Source organism: Equus quagga, unplaced genomic scaffold (genome assembly GCF_021613505.1).
Source record: "Equus quagga isolate Etosha38 unplaced genomic scaffold, UCLA_HA_Equagga_1.0 203_RagTag, whole genome shotgun sequence".
Taxonomy (NCBI): Eukaryota; Metazoa; Chordata; class Mammalia; order Perissodactyla; family Equidae; genus Equus; species Equus quagga.
Genome location: NW_025798627.1, coordinates 2927919 through 2951822, shown reverse-complemented (window position 1 = coordinate 2951822; position 23904 = coordinate 2927919). Strand labels below are relative to the sequence as shown.

The following is a 23904-nucleotide window of genomic DNA, read 5'->3' as shown; positions in this document are numbered from 1 at the left end:
AGACTGTGTGGCTCCTGTCTGGGTCTCTCTTGAGCTCCCATCACACATTGCCTTGACTTTATTGGTGTTGTCTCATCTTCTCTACTGAACTGAAAGCATCTTGAAGGTAGGGATGCAGGTTACTTGGGAGAAAAATGCACAAGGAATTAGAAGCCCTGGGATCTGGTCTGGGGAGACCTGAAAGCCGAGCCAAACCAGGTCCACTCCCTAGGCCTGGGGTTCCTCATCTTTATTTCAATAAGGACCTTTGAGCAGCTGTCCCCTAAGGTCCATTCTGGTCTAAACTTCCGTGTACATATATAACTTTAGTTTCTCTGGGCTCAGCTTTCTCATCTATTATAAAGGATAATAAGCATCTCCATATCTCTCACAGATTTACCGGAAGAACCCAAGTGAGTAATATCTGGAAAATACAAGCACCTTGTCAAGGGGAAGGCATTGCAGAAATATGAAGTAATTTGTTTTATATTACTTACTTTTAGTCCTCGATTACTTAACAGTTTATCTGGTACGCCTAGCCAATATTCAGAGACTAATAATCAAATAGAATACTAGAAATAAAGTAACTTTATCTCAAGAACTATTTCTCAATTTTCAAGTACCACTATTTTATATTAGTAGTCAATTTATGCGCTCTCTTAGGAGTTGATTTTCTCCTCTTTCATCCAAAAAAAGCAAATTATGAGTATTTTACATATTGGATTGCTTATGTTTTAATTAAAAGTATGAAAATTATTAGGTATCAACCTAATGCGGCAGAGCCCAGAGACAAAGAGAAAATGAGACCAGTCCCTGTCCTCACCCACAGTCAGGTGAGGAGAGAGTCAAGCAGAGTCCACGAGACAGTGCGAGGTGTGCTGCAGTCATGGAGTACGGAGGGTGTTAGGGCAGCAGAGAGGAGGGCAGCCCTGTCAGAGGGGAGGGAGGTGTCTCTCAACATAAATCTGGAAATAGGAGGAGCAGTTGTCTCAGGTAGGTTGGTAAGAGGAGAAATTTGTGGCAACTCCAAGAGCCAGGATGCATGTGGACGGGAGGGTTAGAGAGACGCTATGGAAAAATTAAATTAAATTAAATTAAAAATGTATATATATATCCATGGACCAGCAAGTATTATGGCATGATTTAGCTATGCAAAGGACCATTAAGGTAATAAAAGTTCTATGACCCAGCCTAATAGCCAAAGGGGCTACTAGCTATGTATGTGTGTGTGTGTGTGTGTGTGTATGTTTAATGTTGTAAACATGTCTAAAGATTTATCCCAAGATCAAATGTTCAATGAATATAATAAAATGGTCCAGATCTTGTGATCAAATTCTGGGTTAGGTGGGCTAAAGCATTCTACTCTGTTACAAATAGAATTTTTAAAACTATATCCATGTAGGATATTGAAACAAAAATTGGAAGGAGAAGAGAGACCACTGGCCCTTCTAACAGAAGCTGTGAGAGGAGATGCTTTCCTGGTGGCTCGTGCCTGCTTTGCTAGTGCTTTCCCTACAAGAAGGAGTTTCCTTCTGAGGATGGGAGCTCCCCCAACTAGTTTCCCTGCTTACCATTTCAACATAACATGATTCCAGATAGACTGTTCCCTGCTCCTTTTATTTAGGCATTTGAAGCAGAGTTCCATGTTTACATACCTCCCACACTTGTCCTTTTTATGGAAGTCCGCTCCGCTGCTCTGCAAGAGTTTTATACATTCCACATTACTAGAAAGACAGGGAAAACATCATTAAGACGGTAGAGGTCAAGCGCTGGGCTATCTTCAGAAGGAGCTGTTTTTTGCAGAATGCAGACAGAGGGGAAATGATAGCTCCAGCTTTAAACTCTGCCAGCACAAAAAATAACATGAACATATAAGAGTAATGCCATACTGTAAGAATCTAAAGTTTCAAAGTCCATTTTTTCAAAGCTAATAAATCAATACATTAAAGAGTTTGATGAAACATTTTCATTCCATGACTAAGGAATGTAATGATTATTACATGATTAAACTTTGCAGCGATGGTTTCCTCATTTATCCTAAATTTTCTTTCAAAACCATCAAGAGTTTATGAAACAACCCCTTAAAGCTATAATAATTTCATGTCACCTTTAAACAATGAGCCAGAGTGGATGAGCATTACCTTTTATCACAGCAGAATGAATTCACCATGATAAGCATTTTCGACCCAGACTCTCCTTAATGGAAAATAGAACAGCTGCACTTCCCTGTCTTTTTAATCTAGGTTAATAAATGTGCAGAACCAGGGCTGAGAATGATGTAATGGAGCACAGTGATCTTCCAAAGCTTCCTTGTCATTTGCAGAAGCAATAAATCACATTTAGTGGAGAGAAAAGGACCTATTGAAGTAAATTCTCCTACTGAAGGGCATGTAGCTAAACATTAATTCTAATGGGAGTTTCAGACATGAATCCAGAATAGTGTGTTGCCACTTTCTGTACAGGTCTGATATTTTTTAAAATGTGGCCATAAAAAGAGACAATCAGCCATCATTGTTCTAAACTTGGGATGCTAAGAAGTGGCCTAGGACTTACTGTTTTATTATCATTTTAATAAGAGAAATGATTTCATTAATGATAAACCTGAGCAGGGTTCTCCCCATCCCACATGCACCCTGTATGGCCACCTTTCTCAGAAACCTGGCTGGTTCAATCATAAAATATAAGAACTCTCTGAGACCATTCTGTGTTGGTGTAGCATGCCGGTTGACACAGAGCACCTGTCTCTTACTGAATGAAGCTAAAGGATCAAAAGCAGAGACACATCCAGGTTGTGAGGCTCATAAAGCTCATACGACCTGTGGGGATGCGATAGGGAGATGGAGGGTCTTTTAAAAAATACAAAATTATGAATAAAAACTAGATACAAGACTTCAGAAGGGAACCGTGCAAATAAGGGGCCTCACAGCTTCACAGTCAATCCACCTCTGATAAATAGGTAATGCCTTTGGTAACATACAGATGACAAATGGAGAAGCTTTGCTTTCCTTAAGGACTAGGAAATTGGTTAAGAACCAACACCTTACCCAAACAAGGTCATCCGAGAGAGGCCATGTTTGGTCAGTGGGTGGTCATAAATCAACAATACACTGATCAGAGCCTTAATCTAACCGCTAATATGGAAAAGAGTATCTGATGAAGAACTATCTTTACAACTTAAAAAAAAAGAGAAGGATTAAGCCACTTCTTGCCTAGCCTTTGGGTTTTCTTGACCTTGGTTCACACTTAGTCACTAGAAAAGCTTAAAAATCAGTTTTGAAATAGGGACAAAAATGTCTGTTAGTGAACAGGAATTAACTCAATCTTGCATTTGCTTGATCATCACCCACCTACCAGCAACAAAAAGGAAAAATTTAGGAACAAAGCTCTATTTTCTTTTGGTGAAGGAGGTACCACATAGTCTATAGGCTGAAAATCTGAAATTGAAAATCTGAAATTTAAAAAAAATAAAAAGAAAAGAGAGAAAAGAAAACCAAAGAAAAACTATTTTCTATATGAGATGGACTAACAATTTTTCTTTGGAAGAACAAAAACACAAGTGATCTAGAAATGCAACATAGTCATGTTTGGTATTGGCAGAAATGATTCTTACTCATTTTACTAAGGAAGTTGCCTTTGATTCACAGACAACTTGAGTCAATCAAGACGAATTAGTAGTCATGAAATTGCTCACTACTCACCCTCCTGCAGCAGCAGCATGAAGGCACGTTCGTCCAAATTTATCTGGGGTGTCTATTTCAAAGCCTGCAGACAGCACGTGCTCATTACTAAACAAGGATACTATGCTATACTTTTGTCCTAGTTAAACCACAAGAAACATTGCAGAGACAGAAAAATCAGTTAGTAGAAAAACCAGAACGCAAGCAACTGTAGTCAGACAGAGGTTGTCATGGAAACAAATGGTAACTGCTCAAGCTTGGCAATTTTATAGGAAGAACCGTGAAGTCAAGAAGAATTTATTTTCACATTCAGCCCTGGGTGAACCACAGCCCCATATTTCAATCCCAGGATAGAAATTTATGAAACCAATTTGAGATAAGTAGGGCAATAGACAGGCAGACAGAACACATGGAGAAAACATGGAAGGCAGAGGAGGAATCTTCACATGCTGGAATAGATATTTTCTTAAGTGTGTTATTATCTTTCAGTTGGCTTAAGATTGGGGAAACATGCTTCCATGCAGGGATTATTTTTAAACATGCCAAAAGCAGTGAAAGCAGAATCAATAATAGGTAAAGTACTTAAAGGGAAAAAAATGCCTCTAGAATATCTGTTGAATTAATTCACAAACAATCTTTGCCTTGCAGACTTCCATCATCTTTGAAAGCCAGGAACTTCTTAATACATGGAGGTTGGCAGAAGCCGCGATAAGAAAGATTAGCAAAGCGCCACACCAGAAAGAATTTCTTGGTTCCAAATAGCCTCGCGTTAAAAAAGTAAAAATTAAACCTAGTTGGAGGGGATCAACTGTAGTGATTTGTCAGAGCCCACGGAGTAGGAAGGCAACATGACATTTTCTACCATTGAAACATGGGGGATTTGGCCCTTTTCCCTTGTTAAAAATATTAAATGTTAGGCCACCATTTTAAGCCTCAACAATGTTCTCTCCTGTGACAAACTTCCTCTAAGCCAGGGCCGTCCCTGCTTGCCTCTCACTCTGCCTCACCCAAAACTTTAACTTGAAAAGCAGACAAGACTCTCCTTCTGGGGCAGGAATACTGACATGCAAACAGCTTCAACAGCAAGGACTGCTGGGAGCTGTCACACGCAGTTAGCTGTGGACGCAACTCATCCTGCCAAGTCGGGTAATGAATGACATGAAGTGCAGGCAGCCGCTCACTCTGACCAGACACTGGAAGCCAAGGGGCTCGTTTACAGGACCAGGAAGCCTCAGCTGTGGGATGGAGTTACTTACCGGATGATAACAACTTTCTGCAGCAGTCAGAGTGAGCGTTTAGGGCGGCTAAATGTAGGGGGAACATGCTATGGACTCCACACCTGAGGAGGAAAAACAGAGCAGCTCACAGTAGCAGATCTCAAGACACATGCAGAAGGACGATTACCTTTCTAGAAGTTCTCAGAGGAAAATTAAATCCACCACACCTCACTTAGGAACTCTTGGCTGAAATAATTCAGTAATTTTTCCACTTGAGAAATAATTACGCAATTATTTTCCACCTTAAAATAATAAAACCCTCAACCTAAACCAGAATTTAAAGCCAATAACAACAGGAATGTATATATATATATTTTTAAAGATTTCATTTTTTTTTTCCTTTTTCTCCCCAAAGCCCCCTGGTACATAGTTGTATATTTTTAGTTGTGGGTCCTTCTAGTTGTGGCACGTGGGACGCTGCCTCAGCGTGGTTTGATGAGCAGTGCCATGTCCGCGCCCAGGATTCGAACCGACAAAACACTGGGCTGCCTGCAGCGGAGTGCGCAAACTTAAACACTGGGCCACGGGGCCAGCCCCAGGAATGTATATTTTTAAGAAAATGTTTCATATAAACAGTGACTCTTTCCATTTAAAATTAATTTCCCTTTCTTTTTTCTTTCAGCTCATCAATTTTGTGTCTTATTCATTCATTCATCTATTCAACACTTTCTAAGCATCAGATACTACCCTAATTGCCAGAGATAACAAGACAAACTCTCAACTTTCAAAAGCAACCCTATTCCTGGAATTGATAAATAAATAGTTACTATTGACCTATTATGTGCCAAGCACTTTGCTAAGTTAATAATGACTATATTATTGAAAATAAAACTTTGGATGAGAATAAAAACTAATGTTTACCTTGTGCAGGTGAAACTCAGCTTCCTAATAGACTTTTATATTGCACATTAACCCACATCAAGATACCAGGCACAAAAACGCAGTTAGGAGTAATAAACATTGCCTTGCATCCATTTCAGAAATCTAATATATTTTCCCTAACAGTATTAGAGAAAGAATCTAGAAAAGGACTTTTTAGACTGATCCCCCACCATAATACAGTCCCCAGGATGAACGCTTAGGGGATGGCAGCCTTCTGATGGCAGTGCTTTCTGCCTTCAGAACTAAATCCTCCTCCTCTTGCCTATCACCTCTCCTCGAACAAGGACCCAAAGCTGTGTGCTGAACTGTAGTTCACAACAAACAGCATCATCGGGAGTTTCCTGTGTACTTCCAAGCATTTATAATGTTAGTGATCACTTCTCATAACATCTCATTATATTCAAATAATATATTTCAGATTTTGTAAATCCTCTGCGTAACACAAGCAAGTATGTCTATTTACATCTGCAGATTAATTACCTAATTTCCTTCTCCAACACAAAGTGGCCCATTTTCAGATTCTACGCTTCATAAAAAAACACATATGATTTGAATTTGTTAAGCTTCAGATACATGAATTTTATTTGCTATGTCAAAAGTTATTACGATGTGAATAACTTCGTATGTGAAGTCACATGAATGTGTGAATGTATATACATATGCATAGATATTTCACAGTATTCAGGGTTTTGCAAAATTTGAGTCTGCCAGCATTTAACCACCTCTCTCTTTCCATGAAAACTCCTTCCTATTTATTGGTGTATTTGTTTAGTCTTCCCTCTGCTCATTTTCCTTTCCCTATATGGAGATTTCCAACCCAGCGCGTATAATAGCTGGCATCCATCAAGAGATGCAATTTGCCCGTCTTCCGGGCAGTGCCACGCGGAGGAGAACTGCTTGTAATTGCCTCCCTCACCATTTACAAAAAATTCTGGAAAGCAATTGCATCAGTGACAACCTTGATGCTCATGAAAAGGAAGAGGGAGTTGGGGGATGGGAGAGGAGCTTTTCTATTTATGCTGCTACTTATATGACTCTTTATTGATGCCAGTAAACATAGTAATTTTTTAAATGTATTACATATTTTAAAAGCTCCTCACTAAACGGAACTTTAAGCTAATGGGATTCTACCTAACCATTTTATTTGTTCTGGGCAGGTAAAGTAAAAATATATGATTAAATATCTTTGGACATTTGAAAGAGGAAAATGGATAGAATATTTTCTAGGACAGTTTTAAGTTTCTGAAACAACATGCCTGAAATCAAGGATTGGATTTCTCAAGAATTCTTTGAGACTTCTTCATTCATTCTTTATATATATATATATATATAAATAAACTTACACACACATATATATATACACACAAATATATATTATATGAAAAAATAAATGTTAAAGTTTTATATATAATATACATTATGTACATATTATTATATGTACACACATATATACACATATATGTGTATATATGCACACAGTATATAATATATATTTTATAAAGATACATAAAATCTATATCTTTATATAAAATGATACAAGCAAATGAATGAGAGAAAATAGCATCCAACTCTATAAGAAACCAATCAGCAAAAACATAAAAAGTATAACTGATAGTGTAACAGTAACAGTATTGGAACATATTCCACAACCTTCATCATCAATACTTCTCATCAACTCTGCCACCTTAACACCACTGTCCTTAGATAATTCATCACATTCTACATTAGTTAATTATTTCATTTTTTTCACTGTTACTTATAAACCTGAGAAGATAAGGGAGGTAGAACTACTCTAAAAGGTCTAGCAAAAAAGCTGCCTGATATATACTCTTCTTTCATAGTTAATAAAAAGTCACCACCTCAGTGTAGGTTTTGAAAACATATTAATTTAGACTGAAGTACTATTGGCATTTGAACTTGAATACGACGCTACAGTTCAAAAGGAAGACTAAAGATCAGTCCAAGATTGGAAAGAGAATAAAAGCAAAATTCAGAATCTCTGAATCAATTTAGAAATGACTCATGCATTTCAAAATTACTCCTTTATTGTTATAAAGTAAGACTACTTATAAAGGAAGGATCATAAAACCTTTAGCAGGAATATTAGGGTTTGGCTCTCTCAGTCAAATAAGAAGCAGCACCTTTACTTTGTTAGGTATACGTAGGGGAGATCAAGAATTAAGACGTCAGATAACCCTAAACTTAACAATGAATAAATTACAGGAAAGAGGAGACCAATTCCAGTTAAATTACTACATTTATTTGACCAGTCATAAAATTAATGGAACACATTTGTATTAGCTATTTCTAATTTAGCTGTTAGCTGGCGTCTCCAACCCAGTTATTTCAGAATAAATGAGGTCAGAATAAATTGTAGAGAGCTATCCGAGGGGAGTGAAGGGCGTCTGCACCATTAGAATACAGGTTCTTTTAGGCTTTCCCCTTGGCATCAGAGAGACACGGCTGCCCTTCCCACATCTAGTCTTTTCTAGAGCCATCCCTTAGGCCATAGGGTAAAGAACACTGTGGTTAAGGTGATGGGTTGGTTTTGAGTCCTACTTTTGCCACTTATTAGCAATTTGATCCTCAGCAAGTACATAATGGTTCTCTCATCCAGAAAATAAAGACAATAAGAGTGTCGATCTTAAGGAGAAATTGTAAGGACTAATTGAAATAATGCACACAGAGTGCTAAATTCTAAATTCATGGGTCTGGCCCATGGTGAGCCTTTACCACGTATTAGTCGTATTATTGTCCTTGTGATTATCATTAGCTTAGGTGGGTAATAGGAAGTCTGTGAGTTTTGAAGTCGTAATCAGGTTGTGCTTCCTTAAACTTAGATGTATGATTCCTTAAAAGCCAAGATGAATTCTGATCAGCTGGCATGTCTGGTATCTTTCTATGCTTCAAAATCCTTTACAATATTGATCTCACAACTCTCCTGGGGATGGGGACATTCGTTTGGTTTTGCCCACTGAGTGGACAAGAAAAAATTATTTGATGACTTTGATCATCAAATGATTTTATGACCTTTACTCAACCGATCAACCCAAATCAAAAAATCAATTTCTTATTAATTTTCTCTACATTGTTCAAGTATTTATTATGCACCCCTAAGTTACAGGCATTCAGGTGTAACTCACAACACCGAGGCCTGGTCCTTGCTCTTTGCAACCTACAGACATTTTCAGGGGTTTCTTTTGAATCAAGTCCAAGCACTCTGACATGGCTTATGACATCCCTCTGGACCTGGCTGTTGCTTAACCTATACATATTCTAGAATCCCAGTGAACTTCTGTCCATTCCTCCGGGACAAGCCAGGCTCTGTCCTGCCCCCAGCTTTTGCACATGCAGATCCCTCCACCTGAAACTCTCTTTCTCCCCTGCTCCTCATGGCCTTTCTCAAACTAGTGCATCTCTGGGGGTCGCTGAAATATCTTTGGGCTTTCAGGAGTTCTCTGTGAGAATTTTTAAGTTGTCTTTTCCTTTGATGACAATCTAAAGCAGTTGGCATAAAAGCATATTTTGACTCATCTGAACAACTGCCTCATCATTACGTCCCTCTGCCAATTGCCGCACCCATGTCTGTACTTAGGATCGCACTGGTGCTGTGTACTACTTTAACTGGCAGGGACCAATGAGAAAAGAATAAAGGTGGGCTTACACACGAATGATATCTGAACCTAGGGAGAGCCAATGAAAACGCAGTACACTGAGCCTTCTGATGCAAACGATTTGGCAGGAGTTGGAATAAAGGCCTTTGTGCTGTGTGATGAGTTTACTGTCCCACCACGTTGTTTAAGCCACTGCAAAACCTGCACTCCCACATGTGAACTGAACTCTAAAGAGTCAGCACCTTAGCCACCAGGACCATAACGCCACGTAAATGGGGATTTAATGTTGGCAAAACACAGACTATCACATCACCCATTACATAGAAAGGCAGCAAGTCTTGTGCTCAGGAGCTGAGGCTCCAGATCCAGATGGCCAAGGATAGAGTCCCATTTCCACTCCCCATTAGCTCTGTGACCTTGGGCAGGTAACTGGACCTCTCTGTGCCTCATTTACTTCACTTGTAAGATGGTGATAATCATGACACTTACCCTGTGGTGCTGTGACAGTTAAATGCAACCCCTCAGAGTGTGCCTAGCATGGGAAAGCCCTCACGAATGTTTGCTGCTATTGCTAACCTATGCAGTTAACATGAATGTTGTTTGCAAGCATTTTGGGGTTTTTTTGGATTTATTGATATATTAGGGTCAAAAGCCTAAGGAGTTTCTATGTAGTCTTATGTTTACACATATTCAAGTAACATTATAATAAAAATAATTTAAGTCTAACTGGGGATCTGCAAGACTCTCCATACCGTGACCTAACTACTCGCTACCCACCCTGCAGTCTCCACTAACCATTGCTTTTCCCAGACGCCCTCCCTACCCTGCTATGTCCCAGATACGTCCTCCTGTGTCCCAGTGGCACCCAGCGACTGTTCTGGCATCACACTTAGCATGCATGAGTGTAACTGCTTGTTTAATTCTTGCCCCCAGTGGATTACACATTCCTTGAGGGCAGGGACCTCTGTAACCCCAGAACCTGACACAATGGGTGACACTTAACAGGCCTTCAACATTTAGTGAATGAATGAATGTTAGAACCAGTTGGCTGCATAACTACAATACCCTAATTCTGCTGCAGTTGAGGCAGAAGAAGAAGTGAGAGCATAATCGGTAAGGTAGAAGACAGATTAAAATCCTAGAGACAGGGCCCCAACCTGAAAAGGTTAAAGAAGAAACCCCAAAGGGCTTGACACCACATAAAGTGGCGTGAGCACTGAGCCAAGTTGCAGAAAGTTCTCTGACTTAAAGTTGAGAGAAGCAAAAAGAGTAACAAAGAACATTCATCAAGGCCTGAGAGTAAGATTCAAATAAACTCGTAATAAAGTAGTGACCATAAAACTTGTCATACAGAGATCTTTTAAAATACATTAGGCCACATTGTTTATGAATGAATATGGGTTATTTTCATAAATGCTATTCATTCACTTATTTATAGAAGGAAAGGCCTGCTTTTCTCCTCTTTCACAAGCTACCCTACACAGATCTACAAGGAGCCAGGGGAACAGTGATGTTCTGGGGGTCCTTCAGCAAAGTTAATCTCCTCCGCCTCATTTTGGTATTTTCTCCTTAGGTGATGTCCCTCCCATACACTAGCCAGATGTGCATGCGCGCGCACACACACACGGTTGCTGTCTAATGAACCACTGTTGTTACACTCTTATCCCCAGACATGTCGTGACAAAAGAGAGCAGCTGTGGCTCTGAGGCTGGGACAATGCTTCCCCCCTCGGCATCTGCAGGACACAGCACAGTCAGTGGAAGGAAAGGCTACTTGAACAACAACGCCATTTCTAAGGCACTTTTGCCACATGCTATGTGTTTGCATAAACTGAAGGCAAAATAACTACAAGGAAATAAACTTTGTGCTGTTTGAGTTAAATTTGTCTTTTGGAAACTTTAAGTATTGGGGCCAGTTTATCTATATCCTTCAAACTGATTTAAATCTGAAAGAAAATCAGAAATTCATGGTTATTTGGCTAAAACTCCCCAAGTAACCCAGAGTTGAAAGAAAAATACCCCTGAAAATATTAACACATCAAAGGTGAAGCCGGTCTGTGCCTTGATCTTTTACTTCTACTAAATGAACACTAAGCATATATGCTCTCCGGCTTTGGGCAGCCAGGGTCTGGTTGGGAACTCCAGAGTCCGGTACAAGCCTCCTGAATCCTAGCACAGTGCTCTTTCCACAAAAGCTGAGCTGCTGCTTTTATCTTGCAAAGGCCCGGTCAAAAAAGGTCCTTTGGCTTGAACCTATTCCTTTCCCTTCTGAAAGGAGACCCCCTCACTGCTCTTACTCTGTCAGCATGCTCCTCCTCTGTCGCCCTCAGCCTTGTCCTAAGCCTGAGCCCTCATCTCTTCTCCCCTGGACATTGGCAAGAGGCTGCCAAGCGTTTGTAGTCTGGACCACCTCCAATATGTCTGGACTGCTATCAGAGCGATCTTTCTTACACACCAGTGGGGTCATGAGACACAACCTACTCTACACTCACTTAGAATTCTTTAACAGCTGCCGAATGCCTCCAAATGGAATCCAACTCCTTAGCAGGACATGCAAGGTCCTTCAAGATGTGGCTCTTCCGGCCTTCCCACCTCATTGCTTCCCCCTCCCCGACACACATCAGATAATCTAGCCTTGGGAAGCTGCTTTGAACACGTTCACACATCTGTGCCTTTGTAAATAGTCTTCCCTCTGCCTGAATGTCCTTCCTTTCTTCCCCCTCTATATTTTTACCTCCTACAACTCTGTCCACCTGACAAACTCCTTGCTGAACTGTCAGCTAATCTGTGGAACCCAGAGAGTCAGTGTTTCCCTAATGGTTTCCACAGGCTGCTCCAAACCCCGTCATAACAAACCTCACACTGCCGCAGTCATCTGCTGTTGCTCTTCTCTCCACCACTAGACTGAGGGCCCAGAAGGTCACTGGAACCCACCACGCCTTCCCTGGATCATTTAAATTTTGACTTTTCTCAAGCAAGATTCTCAATTCGATTCTGGGCAAACACAACAGAATTGCTAATATTACACTGCCCTCATATTGTTCTTCTCTTGAAACTTTGGTTATTGTTACCCACAGTCTCTGTGATCAAGGCTAAACCCTTTATTCAGGCATTTAAGGTCCTCTTTAACTCGGTTCTACTACATAGTATTAAGTAATAAAATAACAGTTAACATTTATTGATAGCTTACTATGTGCTAGGCACTGTTCAAAGAGCTGTGAACATGGATTACCTTCTTTAATAATCTTAACAGATATATTTATATAACTCACACTCATATAGATCTTAACATAGACCTGAGAGCTTTACATGCAATTAAGTCCTTTAATCCTCATAACAAACCTATGGATAAGTACTCATATTACTCCCATTTTTCAAATGAGGAAAGCAAAGCAGAGAGAGATTGAGCAACAGGCTCAAGGTCACGTAGCTCACGGGCAAGGTAGCTTGGATTGGAGCCCAGGTAATGCCCACAAAAGCGTGGGCTCCCAACCCATGACATGATACTGCCTCTGGGCAAGGCCAGCACCGTCACACACCCTCTGCTCTGTCAGGCCAAACTCTTCCCGGAATGGTACTCTTCATCTTTTGCTCCTGCTTTCCTCCCTGCTTGGGACGTCTGTCACTCTCTGTGCTACTCAAGTAATTCTCATCCTTCAAAGTCTGCCTAAAACTCACCTGCTCCTTGAAGGCTTTTCTGAAAACTCTGGCTATCTTCGAGCTCTCTCCTTCCTGTCTACACTCTATGGCATATACGGTCACACAAAACATTTTGCCACTTAATACCTGTTGCATTTAGAACTTTATTATGTACTATCTTGCTTGGTTCTTTGTCTTAAGAGGGACTTGGACCTCGAACAAAATGATGAGCTCCTTGAAGGTACCAACCAGGTAACTTACTTGTGAAATTTCCCATGGCAGCCAGCACCGTGACAGACTCATACAGATGTTTATGAATTCTTGTTGAATTGAAGTGTAAAATGAAGTCAGGTCTCCCTTCCCTACGCAGCAGATTTACTCAATTGTACCCTATAATTATAATCACTAAAACTGAGCAAGCATTCTGAATAAATTCTGAATTTGACCAATTATGTTTTACTTTTCCCGCTTAACTAACCCTGAACATCAGAAAGGACAGAAGGATATTAGAAAGCAGAATTAGGAATAAAGTTCAAATCTCCTTAATTAAAACCACTGAAATAGGTCTCTTTCCGTTACAGCTGAAAAATAAAATTGGTTCTTCCCTGCAACTGTCATTAAAAGTCAATTTAGTTCAAACAATTTGTGTTTAGCATACTGGTACGGATCCACATTAGCTTGGATAAAAGGGAACTATCCACTGCATGGCAGAATCCCTGTGACAGGATTCCCACGTGCGGCAACTATTCTGCCATGTTTTTGCAGTAACCTACTTGGCCGTGTCAGCTCCGCTGGTTATTAAGGTGTTAATCAAAAGCTCGTGACCGTATCTTGCAGCCACGTGGAGAGGAGTGTTGCCATCCTTATCCACACAGTCAATTTCACCTCCTGAAAGAGATGTTTGAATACAGAATAACATAAGGATTCAAGTTGATTCAGATACTGCATTCTACACTAGTCACTCACACTGACCAAACGTTGATTTCTTTCTACTCTGTGTGCATCTCTGTTCTGAAGTACAACAATGCTTTTCAAGGGGACAAGTCACCGTCTGAAGTAGGAGTATCATTAAATCTGCACAGAGGGAAGTCTATTAGAAAGGCTTTTGGAAAATTTCTCCATATTGTCTTACTTAAGGATCTAAAATCTTACAACAGCAGAGATTTCTGCTCTGAAGGAACGATGTAATCAAATTCCATAAAACGTACTTCTGAAGACACACAATTTCAATTTCACCTGCTGAATTAAAGACCTGTGTAAATCTTATACTAAAGCATAAGAACCAAAGGGAATACAGAGTTCAGGAAAATATTTTATGTAGTTTGCTTTTCCAGTTTAAAATATGATGAATGAGTAAAAGCATAAACTATGGACCAAAAATGTCCATATTTGCAAAAACCATCACATTAACCATCTACAGTCCTTTTAATAATATGGTATTTTCATCTTATTTGGTTTTATTTTCCCTTCCTTATCCCCAACTTTTTATTTTACAACATTTCTTTTTTTCTCTCCTCTTTTCATATAGACATATATGCAAATATAATTGGTCAATTTATCCATTTATTTGAGGAGCCATTTAAAAATAAATTAGATGTCATGACATTTCATTGCTAAGAACAAAGACATTCTCCCATATAACCATAATTCCATCATCACATCCAAGAAATTTAACAGTGATACAAAATTTTATGTAATAAACAGTGCATACTCCAATTTCTCCAATTGTCCCAAAAATGGGCTTTATAGCTATTTTTTTTTTAAATTTCAGGATCCAATCAAAGATTCTAATAGCATTTGGTTATCATGTCTCTTTAGTTTCCTTTAACTTAAAACAACCCTCTTGCCTTTTATTTATGTATGTATTTATTTATTTTTAGTCTCTCATGCCATTGATATTTTTGGAGGCCAAGCCAAGTGTCACGTAGAATGTCCTACATTCTGGAACTGCCTGCTTATTTCCTATTAGATTCAGGCTAAACATGTTGGCAAGAATCCCCCAGAATCGACGTGCACACCCACTGCATCTTCTCGGCACACACAGAAGGTCAAGTTATTGCATTACTGGGTGATCCAAAGTTTAATTATTTGCAATGAGTACAGAGTTTCAGTTTGGGAAGATGAAAAAGTTCTGAAAATGGATAGTGGTGTTGGTTGCACAACAACGTGAATGTACTTAGTGCCACTGAACCGTACGCTTAAAAATAGTTAAAATGGCAAGTTTTATGTTATGTATATTTTACCACAATAAAAAAGAGGTTTGATTACTTGGTTAAGGTGATGCCTGCCAGCATTCTCTATTGCAAAAATGTCTTTTCCCCTTTGTAATTAACAAGCAGTTTGTGGGGTGATCCTTTGAGACTGCGAATATCCTATTTCTCAACAAATTTTCTGTAATTATTTTAGCATACACAGGGAGTACTTTGTTCAAAAGTTACTTGGATTCCTTGTTTTGTGACCTTATGTTATCAATTTAATACACACACTGTAGCTACGTTCATTTCATTCTGTTTGTTTTCAAAATCTTTACTGGGTTTTGATTTAATTTTATTAATGTGAAAAACACTTAAATGTTTCCAAAGTCAAATTATATTTTTTAAAAGCCTCACTCTCATTTCCATCCCTTCCACTTCATCCTCAACCATATCCTACAATAATCATTTTCATTAGTTCTGGTTTATGCTTCCTGCATTTCTCTGCAAAAATAAGCAAATAGACTCTTTCATACCTTACTTTTGTTTTTTTCACTTGACAATATTTCCTGGAATTCACTCCTAGAGATCACTTCTTGGAGATCTTCCCCATTTTTGTACAGCTTTATGGTTTTCCCTTGCATGGATGTACTAGTTAGTACACTAGTCTCTTATGGACGAGTATTTAGGTTGCAAATATTAGTTAGCTATTATTGGGAACCCTGCAGTAAATAATCTCATAAGTATGTTGTTTTGTACGTGTTGGGTGTTTTTTCAGGTTAAATTCCCAGAAAGGGGATTTCTAGGTCAAAGGTAAATGAATATGTGGTTTTGCTGGATTTTGCCAAATTTCCTTCTGCAGGTGCTGTGCAATTTGCACTTACAGCAGCAACGTCTGAGAGTGCCTTTTCCCCTCAGCCTTGTCAAGCTTTTGAGTATCTGCCAACCGATGAGTAAGAATTGGTATCTCAGTGTAGTTTTCACTTGCATTTCTCTTGATAAGGAAGTGGAGCATCTTTTCATATATTGAAGGACCATTTGTTTATCTTTTGCTATGAACAACTTGTTCCTGACTTTTGTCCATTTTTCTAAATGTGTGTGCATGTGTGGTCTTCTATTCCTTGATTTTCAAGGGCTCTTAAAATATTTGGGAGATTACCCATTTATCAGTAATACATGTTAAAAATATTTTTCCCCTAGATTTTCATTTGACTTTGGAATTTTTTTTGGTAATGTATCAGTCTTTTCTTTTATTGTATTTAGATTTTGAGTTGTAATTAGAAAGGCTTTCCCCACCCCCTGGTAATAAAGAAATTGACATGTGAAAATATTTGCAACATGTATTACTGATAAGTGGATAATCTCCCAAATATTTTAAGAACCCTTGAAAATCAACCAATTAGGAAGAATCAAGGAGAGGGAAGAATAGGAAGTGACCGCTAATGGATATGAGGTTTCTTTTTGGGGTGATGAAATGTTCAGGAATTAGTTAATGGTTATGGTTGTAAAACCTTGTGAAAATACTGAAAGCCACTGACTTATACACTTCTAAATGGTGACTTTTATGGTATGTGAATTATATCCAAATTAAAAAGGAAGGGCCTGAAGAAAGCTAGAGGAAAAGGTGAGGAAGTGAAGGAAAAGGAAGTACACCAAGAAGAAGAAAGTATGCAGTGCATACTTGTACTCATGTAAGCTAATACGCACGTCTACCTTAATCAAGGAGAGCGCCCAGGCTATGGGGGCACAGAATGTGAGCTCTTTTGAGGTTTTATTTCCCGGCTGTCCTGTTCAGAATCACACCTCGGCAGTATTATGGAAAGCAGTAAGTTACCGAATTGTCAGATCACATGCTCAGCTATCAGGTATTTTAGAGCAGGTCTCATTAGAAAATTTTGTTTCACAAAATATTCTACATATTTCCCTCAAATCCTGAGCTTTATTCTCACTATCAATTATATTGAACTAAAGGAAGCTGATATTTTAAAACTAAAATATACCATTATCAGATATATGAATATTATAATGTTTAGTTTGAGAATGTAAAGGTTATATGAATGGCTTAGATTAATCTGGGAAGATACTATATATTTGTTTCAAATAACTTATTTCTGATTGAGAAAGTAATTTTCTCTTTGTAGAAAATTTAGAAGATGCAGTGAAATACAAAGAAGAAAAGATAAGTCATCTATAAATTCACTGATTATCCAAGATGGTCAGTATTAATATTCTGGAATATTTCCTTCCAGTTGGGAGTGTGTGTATGTACAAATTTCTAATAGTTGAGATCATAGGGTAGAAAGGTTTTGTATCCTGCTTTCCCCATTAACATTATATCACAAACACTTCCCATGTCGTTAATTTGTTTCATTAATGTAACTGTAAATGGCTAGATGACATCGATATTTAGAGAATTTACTTAGCAAGTCTCCAATTACTAGGCATTTAGGCTATTCCCAAATTTTGCCATTAAGAAAAACACAGGACTGACGGTATTTGTTAATAATGTTTACTCACATTTCAGATCATTTCCTTCAGCAACTTTTTTAGAAGTAGAACTACTGGGTCAAAAGTATGAATGTTTTGAAGGCCCTTGGTAGACACTGGTAAATCGCTTTTGAGAAAGGCTGTGCCCATTTGCGCTGCCATTAGCAGCATATTTGAGCACTACACCAAAAAAGAAGCTATCGAGAATCTTCTCAGATCTGGGGAAAGAACATTAACTTCCAAGCTAAGACACCATCTCTTACAACAGGACCATTATAAAATCTTCACAATAATATCCGCATGGCCCTTCATTCTAATGAATCCTACCGTTGATCATTATGACCATCAACTCTCTAAGATTTATTTTCAGCAAATAATATTTCTTTTAGCCGGGTATATTGGTAAAACACAGTTAGTGAGTAAGAATCTTTGCTACAAAGTGAAATAGTTACCAAATATGTAGGGGCTTTGTAGCAGGGCAAATGCTTTAAAAACTACGATTAGCACATATGTTTACACAGGATTTAAGATGCTTCACTATACAGCCAAGACTTCTGCATGTAGAGTTTAACTTGAAAAATCAATCTGCCAATAAATTTGCATATTTGGGATTTGACACTTAAGAGCTGTTTACAAAAAAGTAAATCTTTTTTTTACTTTGATTGTGACAGAGAAATATAAATGGCAACTTGAATACAAACGCTGATCTTTCCTCAAATCTTTGTTTCTGCGGTACAGTAGTTATTTTTAAACTAGTTGTTCAAATAAATAGACTATGATCATTTCTGTAAAAGTAAAAGTAGTAATTACATATCTTTATATACGCATTCTTAACTACATAGAAAAATCTGGACGTTTCGCCAAATTTTCAGCAGAAATTCTTGAGATGGACTGCGGAAACACATTGATGGGGATCATGGGGGATGTCTTTAATGATTTAACTTTATTCTACAGTGAGCATGTTCTAATTTTATAATCAAGAAAAATAATAAAATAAAATTAGTTATTGCAATCTTCTAGTGAATCAAAAGATAGTTCACTATGATCTGAATTTAGAAGTATCCAATTTAGATCATTTTTATGATTTGATGGTAGCCTTGGGGACAGGCAGCCAAGACAGGTCTCCACGGATACCTCAGAGCAATCTGGGGTACACGTATCTGTCTAAGAACTGCCCACAGTGGTTGGCCTGGAATGTCCACGCATGGAGCTGATCTGGGAAGGCAGAGGCCCCAGACTTCAGAGCAGCCTTTGCCCTGGACAAACACTACATTTCTCCACGTCCTTCCCAGCCAAGAGCCACCAAACCTCTCTTAACAAATGTTAGGGCTTCCATGTTTACCAGCCTCAAATATGCCAAAAATTGGGTAGGGAAAGAGAACAGTGAAAAATATTGGAAAGAGTGGAAAAGGGGCTGAGCTGATAAAGTTTCTTCATGTTGTTCTTACTATCATTTCAAAAGTCAACTTAAAATTATAAAAATACAGATAATTACCTCCCATATATGCTTCCACATTTGCCACTTAAAATATATTTCAGGAAAACATCATAACTTATTAGAAAAAGAAAAGAGAGACTGTGTATTTGTTGTCATTCAGAAATATATTTTATATTGAAGAACTTCTGGATGAATGAATTTCTATTTTATAGTCACTCCCCAAACCTTTCCACTTTCACTTGAAAATCTCTGATTGCTTGGAATGCAAATTAAATATCTTTTCTGTTCATGGGTCACAAGTTAAATGCTAGTAATCGATCATTGATAATTAGTGAGGAAAATAAACATTTGTGAATTTAGAAGTATGCAGAGTGTGTCAGAAGGGATAATTTATGCAGCATTATCTAGGCATTCATCTGAAATTAGATTTTCATTGCACAAACAAGAATGGTCATCTTATAAAGTCGCCTTGGAAGAATTGTGAACCACAGGGTCAAAAATCTCACAATGAATCATCCTAACCTATCACTTGCTCTTCCTTTTCAAGCTCTGTTTATTTTTAAAGCTTCTATGAAAAAAACATCAGTTTTGAACTTTTGTAACCTGCTAGACAGCGTCTGAGGCAGCTGCCTACAGCAAATGGCCGGCTCAAATGCCTCCCGAAGTCATACTGTATCTTCACTCAGTTCTTTCCCACCCTGACTGTGACAACACAGCTTCAGATGACAAACAATGGGATCGAACAGCACAGGTAGTCTTTGCTTACTAACTAAAAAAGAAAAGAGGTTTTTTTTTCTCGTTTTTCTTTTAACGATTGTCTTACCAAAACTGAATGATTCTGGAAAAAAAAAAATTATTATGAAGAACTAATAACCCTGACTGCAGAGCAGTCAGAGAAGCACAGAAATGCCATATAAGGCCCAAACACCAGAACGACTTAAGAAAACAAATAAATGAACACAAAGAATGTTCCTCAGTAGCACGTCCAGTTACTTTAGGGAGCCAACCGATGTCCCCTGTAGGACCGGCATTCAGGGTCCTGCTGGGCAGTGACTCACTCTGGAGGATGGACACCGGCCCTGGGGGTGTGAGCCTCTGGATTTTACCCAGAAGGAAGTCAACAAACAGGACGAAAGAAAATGCTTCTTATTCTTCTCCCTAAGGGCGTTTTAAAAAATGTCAAATGGAAGAACTCGCAGTTCTCACATGTGTTATGAACTCAAAGAATTGTCAGCTGGGAGAAGAGAATGCCAGATCACCCTTTACAGGGACAACTCTATTCCAAATATAAGTGACTCTTAGAGTAAATAGGATTCAAGTTAAAACAACTTTTTTAACATGTTGTTGTTCGTCCAGAGAACACATTTATAAGTGTAGTGGTTAAGAGTTCAGTCTCTAATGTTAGACTGCCTGAGTGCCAGTCTCTGTGCCTCAACATACCTGCTGTAGATCCCCAAAAAAGGGACAACCTCTCTGCCTCAGTGTCCCCATCTCTGAAATGGAGATAGTAATAGCACCTCTTTCTCACGGTGGTTGAAAGGATTTACGTGGAGTGCTTAGCCAAGTGTCTGGCACAGCGTCAACACCCCATCGATGTTAGCCTTATCATTATATATAATGTGCTACGTATTACAGCCACTATATCCTCATCATCCCAGGCTCCTATGTCCCACTCAACCCACCAGCAAAATGCCAGGCCAGCCAAGAATGAGACAGGCTCTGATACAAGCTCCTTAATCACAGAGGACAAGAAATGGGGTCTCTCTCAGGCCTTGTCCCAACTCAAAAGTCTAGTAAGCATGTTTGGAGAGGGCCTAAAAGTCTTCAAGTCCACAGGGATGGCTTTTGGAGAGGTCAAAGCAGCCAGCAGCACCCCCAGAACTGCTGCAAGCATACTAGCATGATACAGTGGAGATGGGTCACAGCCTTGATTCCAAGGAGAAGGCTAGCATGGTCTGGCCCATGGGGATGGATCTATAGGAAGGCAGTGCTTACAAGGAGAAAAACTGCTCTTTCTCTGATCTGGTCACTGGTGCTTGAATTTGCTTTAACAAGGAACAAAGCTTTTTATGCCATAGAGTTAAGGCCCGTTGATTAAATTCACATTAAATTTTAAAAAATGGGTATCAAATATCTCCCCAGTTTGGTTTGTTTTTAAGGCAGCAGACACTATTTCTGAAAAACAATTGAGAAATACAGTGGGATGAGGAAAGTGTGCAAAGGAGAGACACTAAGGCACTCCCTACCTCTTTTTGTTTACTTCAAGCAAAACAAAATAATTAAAGTGGCCTTTTCAATAACGTGAATGTCAAAGGCATGCCGCCTATTTCCAATTAGAATTAGTGGGTACTATGCAGTTAATTTTCACTTCACCTTCCTTTGCTCACTGCACACTCGTTAGGATTTCCTTTCCCCTATAGCTTCACTGAAATTCTTACAAACTTGCTTTGCTTTGCTGCAGGTACTTTGCTCCCTAAACATAATTCCCCTGGCTGGTCTCCCATCCAAACGTCAAAAGACTTTTTGGTTTTATGACTTGAGTGCCTAAGACACAGCTTAGTACCACTAACAATTCAAGTGTATGTTGTTCAAAACTCTTACGGATGAGAAAAGGATAGGTCCAAGAAAATTGACGAATGTCAGAATTTTGAGAAGTAGAAATGTGGGTCAACTAAAGATAGTTTAGAAACTGCTGAGTTCACCTGGAATGTCAGCATAAAATCTGGATTAAGCCTGTTTTTTTTTCAATTGTCTCTAAGGTTTGCGAAGATAGCACAAGTTGTCTTGTCAAGGTCAATGCACTCACAGACGCTGGCCATGACCCAATAATAGTAAGGTGGACCACGATGTGAACGGACACTCCCTAGTACTTTGGTTAGAGGCACAACCCAATGGTTCAATCTGAAAAATTACTAGATTATGTGACTTTCCAAAGTCTATATCAAACCTATGATTTTATGATCCTTTATATCACGTACTTACCTGCTTTTCCTCTAAGTCACCTCATTTTTCCTGCCTTTGCCCGGGAAGCTTAATGAGTTTTAACTTAAGGAACAATGCTGAATTCTAAAATTTAAAAATAATTCAGATTTGCTGCTAGAAAATGTATGATACTTATTTTTACCAGTTTCAGAGTGAAAAGTGCAAGATCTCGAGCCTATGTAAGAATATCATTTCCAGGTTCAGAACTCACATGTTCATTGACTACTGGGATTGACTGTGAAACTTAGTGGCTCTATGTTCTCACTCCTAAGATGGACAGTGACAGTGAAAGGACAGTGTAAATTCAAGCTTAATAAATTCTAAAACAGAACATCATCTTTCCATTCAGATGACTGACAGCCAAACTCAGTCATGCCAGGAAACTGTTCAAATAACACTGTGGGTGAATCTCTCTTACCATTCTGAATGAGGGTTTGTGACCGCGTGAACCTTCCATGGACAGCTGTCATGTGCAGTGGACTTTTACCATCTTTACTCTAAAAAACGAGAGAGAAAGAAACAATGGACCAGTGATATCAATCTGAAACATCCCTATGGACACTGCTGGCAATGCCCTGAAAATATCAATTTAAATTTTTTAAAAAGTTTGATAAAAAATTACAATAGGCAAAAGATAATTTTGAAAACAAAAGGTAAAGTACCTATGATATCTCAAGTTACTACATAACATCACATTTTTTAATTAATTAATTCATTTATTTATTTATTTTTGGGGGGAAGATTAGCCTGAACTAACATCCGCCACCAATCCTCCTCTTTTTGCTGAGGAAGACTGGCCCTGAGCTAACATCCATGCCCATCTTCCTCTACTTTATACGTGGGACGCCTGCCACAGTATGCCTTGATAAGCAGTGTGTAGGTCCATGTCCGGGATGTGAACCAGTGAACCCTGGGCCGCTGAAGTGGAGCATGAGAACTTAACTGCTACGCCACTGGCTGACCCCTCATCACATTTTAAAGAAGCTTAGAGAAGTGAAAATTATTTTACAGAAAAAATACCAAATTTCTAGTTACACTGACAATTTTTAAAGTGCCCTGTTTCACACTGAGGCAATCATCCAAAATCTTTTTCCTCTCCTGTGATCTAGAAGAAGACTTTCCTTCAAGGTATTTTTTCAACTTTTGTCTACAGTGCATGAAAAAAGACAAACGCTGTGTTTACTTGTTTGGCCTTGTTTGACCTGAAGTTGACAAACTGCTATAAATCATTGCAACTCTCAAAAGTGACCTGGAACCTGCCACCATTCCCTACATTCTAGCTCCACAGAAAAATAACACTTCTGATAGTTCCAAAAGGGAAACGCTTGCTTCACTTAACTCATTAGAAATCACAGGATGAAGACACGCAAAGGCTTAGCAAATTACCATTCTAATGATCACCTGGAAATGTGTGAGGAATTTATATATCTCTCTATTATTCAAGATATAAATGATGGAACTTCCTAACACAGATTAAGGCAAAACATGGAAAATGTACAGAATCTATATACTGATCATCATTATAGCAAATACCAAAGTCTTACACATTTAACTAAGAAACAGTCATTAATGGGATTTCTACTAAAATAGTAATACTCCAAAGAAAATATTACTGTTTTTTTAGACCAAAAGTATCCCCAGTAGAGAGAACGTATTCTTTCATTCAGGAATTGCAAAGAAGAAATAAGGAGGAGAAGGAGCAGGAGGAGGGGGAGGAGGGGGAGGGGAGGGGGGGGGG

General features: G+C 38.8%; 1 protein-coding gene across 8 annotated transcripts in view; it reads right to left on the bottom strand.

Annotated features, from left to right (window-relative positions):
- LOC124233492 (serine/threonine-protein phosphatase 6 regulatory ankyrin repeat subunit B) overlaps positions 1-23904 on the bottom strand; it is a 291043-nt gene that overhangs the window by 81216 nt on the left and 185923 nt on the right. For all 8 annotated transcript variants that reach the window (XM_046650630.1, XM_046650631.1, XM_046650625.1 and 5 more), the window contains 5 exons: positions 22585-22663; positions 13841-13955; positions 4913-4995; positions 3678-3741; positions 1635-1703 (listed from right to left, as the gene is read on the bottom strand). In XM_046650630.1, coding sequence (XP_046506586.1) covers positions 1635-1703; positions 3678-3741; positions 4913-4995; positions 13841-13955; positions 22585-22663 — 410 coding nt within the window. The remainder of the gene's footprint in view (positions 1-1634; positions 1704-3677; positions 3742-4912; positions 4996-13840; positions 13956-22584; positions 22664-23904) is intronic.